Genomic DNA, 5,114 nt, shown 5'->3' on the forward strand with positions numbered 1-5,114 from the left:
GGCAGGTGACATGGTGGTTAAGGGCGCTGGACTCCCACATGGTTGACCGTGGTTTGAGTCTTGGACCTGGTAGCTTGCTTTCTCACTTTCTCTCTCTCTCTGTCCCTCTCTGTTCAAATTAAAATAAATAAATAAATAACGTTAAATAAAATAATTCTTTATTCAATAAATATATATTTTTTCACTTAAACAAAATGTATTATTACTGAGACCAGCAGTTCACCGAATGGCTAAAGCGAGAAAGCAAGTTACCAGGTCTGGGACTCGAACTGTGGTCAGCCAGGTGGGAGTCCAGCGTCTCAACCACCACACCACCTACCCACCCTCCTGTCTTCTTATATGTATTCATGGCTTAACGGACGACGTATTTAAACGGCCTATTTAGACCTGTGTTAAAGTCCCAGAGGTGTCATGGCTCCTCATCTCCCCCAAAACATGCAGGTGGACGGCTTCACGCACCTCTACACTCTGATTTTAAGGCCAGATCTTTCTTACGAAGTGAAAGTCGATGGTCAAGGGATCGAATCCGGCAACATCGAGTATGACTGGAATTTAATGTCTCTTAAGAAAACGGAGAAGTCTTCAGCGGATTCCAAGCCTTGGGACCAGGCTAATGACAAAGCCCAGGTGGGGTTTTTTTCCTGAGTAGCCTTAGAAAGAATAGGAGCTCAAGACCAGCAGTTAGCGTAATGGCTACATGGCTGGACTCCCACGTAATCAACCGTGGTTTGAGTCCCGGACCTGGTGGCTTAAACTTAATGCCTGGCGCGTGTGCGTGTGTGCCTAAGATCGTGAGAGGAGAATGGAGAAGAGATTGTGGCGTGGCCATCTCCCCTGGGGGCTGATTTCTCGCTTTCTGTCTTTCTGTCTCTCTCTGTCTCTCCAGGCAAGCACCTGTACCCTATAGCAAAAATCTCTCCACAAAAAAAAGAAAAAAGGGAGAACGGCAGTTAGAGTAATGGCTGTGTCGCCAAACTCCCGTGTAGTTGACCACAGTTCGAGTCCCGGACCCGGTGGTTTAAACTCACACCGAGCGCATGTGTGTGCGTGCCCAAGATCCCGAGAGGAGAATGGAGGAGAAGGGATTGTGGCATGGCCATCCCCCCGGGGGGTGATTTCTCGCTTTCTATCTCTGCGTTTCTGTCTGTCTTTCTGGCGAATATACGTGCCCTATAGCAAAAAAAAAAAAAAAAAAAATAGAAAGAAAGAAAAAAGGTATTCATTTCTCCTCTCCTCTGCATCTGACGGGCCTTGTGTTCCTACCTTCGAAGGACTGGGAGAAGCATTTCCTGGACGCCAGCGCTAGCAAGCCGAGCGACTGGAACAGCGAGCTGGACGGGGACTGGCAGGCGCCGTTGCTCCAGAAGCCCCCGTACCAGGTGCGGTGCGTCTTCCCTCGGCTGTCCCCTCCCCTGCCCGTGTCAGCGGGTAACCCGACGTGTGTATATTGGTTTGTCGCTGCAGGATGGCCTGAAAGCAGAGGGCATCGATAAAGACATTTGGCTCCACCAGAAGATGAAAAGTACCAGCTACCTCCCTCAGTACGACCTCTCGGAGTTCGAGAACATCGGTGCCATTGGGCTGGAGCTTTGGCAGGTCGTTTTCATTTTGCTCATCACTTTTTTTTTTTTAAAGATTTATTTATTTATTCAGTCCTTCATTCCATCATTTTAATTTGACCAGAGAGAGACACACACACACAGAGAGAGAGAGAGGGAAATGAGAAAGCAAGCCCCAGGTTCAGGACTTGAACCGCGGTCAGCCATGTGGGAGTGTCCAGCGCCTTCACCACCATGCCATCTGCTGGTCCCATTTTTTTCTTTTTTATAATTATTTAATTTGATGTATTCATTTCTTTATTTTAATTTGATCAGAGAGAGACACACAGAGAAAGAGAAAGAGAGTGAGGGAAAGTGAGAAAGTAAGCTACCACATCTGGGACTTGAACTGTGGTAGGCCATGTGGGAGTGTCCAGCGCCTTAACCACCACACCACCTGCTGGTCCCTGCTGGTCCCATTTTGCTCATAACTTTTTAGTGTGTGGGTGTGTGTGTTTTGTTTAAAGAATTATTTTATTTAACTGTAAAGTGAGAAAGCAAGCACCCAGGTCCAGGACTCGAACTATGGTCAGCCACATGGGAGTCCAGCGCCCTAACCACCATGCTATGCTACCTGCCAACCCCAGTGTGCTGGTTTTTTTTTTTTTTTTTGAGAGAGATTTTTGGTATAGGGTGTATACACATGCCAAGGAGACACGGAGAGAGAAAGAGAGACAGAGAGACAGAAGGCAAGAAATCACCCCCAGGGGTGATGGCCACGCCTCAATCCCTTCCCCTCCATTCTCCTCTCGGGATCTTGGGCATGCACGCATACACGCCTGGCGTGAGTTATAAGCCTCTGGGTCCGGGACTCGAACCACAGTCAACTACATGGGAGTCCAGCGACATAGTCATTATGCCAACTGCTGGTCCCCATTCCTTCTATATCTTTAGGTGTTTAATCCTCATAGAGGTTGTCATTTATTTGAACCATGGGAGTGTTTACACAGGCTCCTTTTTTTTTTTTTTTTTAGAGGTTTTTGCTATAGGGCGTGTGCGCTCGCCAGAGACAGAGACAGAGAGACAGAAAGCGAGAAATCACCCCCCAGGGGGGATGGCCACGCCGCAATCCCTTCTCCTCCATTCTCTTTTTGAGAGGTTTTTGCTATAGGGCGTGTGCGCTCGCCAGAGACAGAGACAGAGAGACAGAAAGCGAGAAATCACCCCCCAGGGGGGATGGCCACGCCGCAATCCCTTCTCCTCCATTCTCCTCTCGGGATCTTGGGCACGCACGCCCACGCGCCCGGCATGAGTTTAAGCCACTGGGAGTCCAATGACATAGCCATTATGCCATTGCTGGTCCCAATTAAAAAAAAAATGTTGTTTAAGAATTATTTTATTTAACTTTGTTTATTTTAATTCGACCGAAGAGGAAGAGAATGTTAGAGAGGAGAAAGTGAGAAAGTAGGTCACCAGGTCTGGGACTTGAACTGCGGTCAGTCATGTGGGAGTCCAGTGCCCTTAACCACTATGCCAGCCGCCGGCACCTAAATAAATTATTTTAAAAAATGATGAAGGCCTTCTTTTCATCTGCAGGTGAGATCTGGAACCATCTTTGATAACTTCCTGCTCACCGATGATGAAGAGTATGCCGAGAATTTTGGCAAAGCCACCTGGGGTGAAACCAAGGTATGGTTAACTTTTCTCTCCTAGTTTACCTCTTTTTGTAAATTTTGTCCTGAAGTCTAACCTATGGGAAAGGGCTTGATGTAGCTCATTTTTTAGAAAATTCTTTTTCTTTTTCTTTTCATTTTATTTATGCATTCATTTATTTTCATTTGACCAGAGAGAGACACACAGAAAGTGAGAAAGCCACCAGGTCCAGGACTTGAACTATGGTCGGCCATGTGGGAGTATCCAGCATGTTAACCACCACGCCACCTGCTGGTCCCTAGTTCATTTTTATTTATTGCCAGAGAGGAGAGAGAGACAGACAAAAGGAGAGGGTTGTGGGTATGTTCACACCACAGTCCCTTCTCTGTCTCTTCATCCTGTCAGGATTTGGGGCACGCATGCACATGGGCCCAGCATGTTTTTCAAGCCACTGTGGCCAGGATTCGAACCACGTAGTCGGCCATGCAGTATTTGGCTTTCTTAATCATTAGGCTACATGTGACCCACAGATGTCATATTGGTTGCGTTGCAGGACTCCCACATGGTCCACCACAGTTCGAGTCCTGGACCCATGGGAACTAGCAGTTAGCGTAATGGCTATGTCGCTGGACTCCCACATAGTCGACCACGGTTCGTGCCCCGGACCTGTTGGCTTAAAACTCACACCGGGTGCGTGTGCGTGCGTGCCCAAGATCCCGAGAGGAGAATGGAGGAGAAGGGATTGCGGTGTGGCCATTCCCCCTGGGGAGTGATTTCTCACTTTCTGTCTCCCCTGTCTGGCGGGCGCCCCCCCCCTAAAGCAAAAACCTCTAAAAAAAAAAAAAAAAACAACGAGTGAGTCCTGGACCCAATGGCTTAAAACTTATATGTGCATTGGGGCTGGCAGGTGGCATGGTGGTTAAGGTGCTGGACTCCCACATGGCTGACCACAGTTCGAGTCTCTGACCTGGTAGCTTGTGCTCTCACTTTCTCTCTCTCGCTCTCTCTCCCCTCCCTTCATCAAATTAAAAAATACAAATAAAGAAAATTAAATACATATAAAAAAATCATTAGGCTACAGAGTCAGCCCTTGATACCTTTTTTTTTTTTTTTTTGGGAGGCTTTTGCTATAGGGCGTGTGCACTCGCCAGACAGACAGAGACAGAGAAAGCGAGAAATCACCCCCCAGGGTGGATGGCCACTCCGCAATCCCTTCTCCTCCATTTTCCTCTCGGGATCTTGGGCACGCACGCACACGCGCCCGGCATGAGTTTAAGCCACCGGGTCCGGGACTCGAACCGCGGTCGACTACTTGGGAGTCCAGCGACATAGCCATGACGCTAACTGCTGGTCCGAGGCCAGACTGAATATTGACATCCCTTTGTACCCTAGCAAGCGTAATCCCTAGCCCCGGGGTCTCTGTTTCTCCTTTCTCTCTTCCAGGGTCCAGAAAGAGAAATGGATGCCATTCAGGCCAAGGAGGAAGTGAAAAGAGCCCGAGAGGAAGAGGAGGAGGAGGTGATGGCAGGGCGGTTTCCTGGGCATGAAAATCCGTTCAGTAGATTTCACAGGCGGGATGAACTTTAGCTGTCCCCGCCGTAGACAGAGGAAAGAGGACAGACCGAACTTCGTTTCTCATTGAATCTACATTTAAAAGCTCAAACGTGTACATGATCATCGTCTGTCCAGTTTTCTTTGAAGGGACCAGCACTTAGCATAATGGCTATGTCGCTGGACTCCCATGTAGTCGACCGTGGTTCGAGTCCCAGACCCGGCAGCTTCAAACTCATGCCAGGTGCGTGTGCGTGCATGCCCAAGATCCCGAGAGGAGAATGGAGGAGAAGGGATTGCGGCGTGGCCATTCCCCCCATAGAGGGCGATTTCAAAAAGTGTTCGGGGGGGGGGGGGGCGGCGGGGGGGGTG

At 48.8% G+C, this 5,114-nt stretch overlaps 1 protein-coding gene across 1 annotated transcript in view; it reads left to right on the top strand.

Annotated features, from left to right (window-relative positions):
• Positions 1 to 4,926, top strand: part of CALR3 (calreticulin 3) — a 14,333-nt gene extending 9,407 nt beyond the window's left edge. Inside the window, exons 6-9 of the mRNA XM_006147193.3 lie at positions 1,272 to 1,379; positions 1,465 to 1,596; positions 3,135 to 3,227; positions 4,635 to 4,926. Coding sequence (XP_006147255.1) covers positions 1,272 to 1,379; positions 1,465 to 1,596; positions 3,135 to 3,227; positions 4,635 to 4,778 — 477 coding nt within the window. The 3' untranslated portion in view covers positions 4,779 to 4,926. The remainder of the gene's footprint in view (positions 1 to 1,271; positions 1,380 to 1,464; positions 1,597 to 3,134; positions 3,228 to 4,634) is intronic.
• The last annotated feature ends 188 nt before the right edge of the window (positions 4,927 to 5,114 follow it).

The sequence above is a fragment of the Tupaia chinensis genome, unplaced genomic scaffold (genome assembly GCF_000334495.1).
Source record: "Tupaia chinensis unplaced genomic scaffold, TupChi_1.0 Scaffold000201_2, whole genome shotgun sequence".
Taxonomy (NCBI): Eukaryota; Metazoa; Chordata; class Mammalia; order Scandentia; family Tupaiidae; genus Tupaia; species Tupaia belangeri.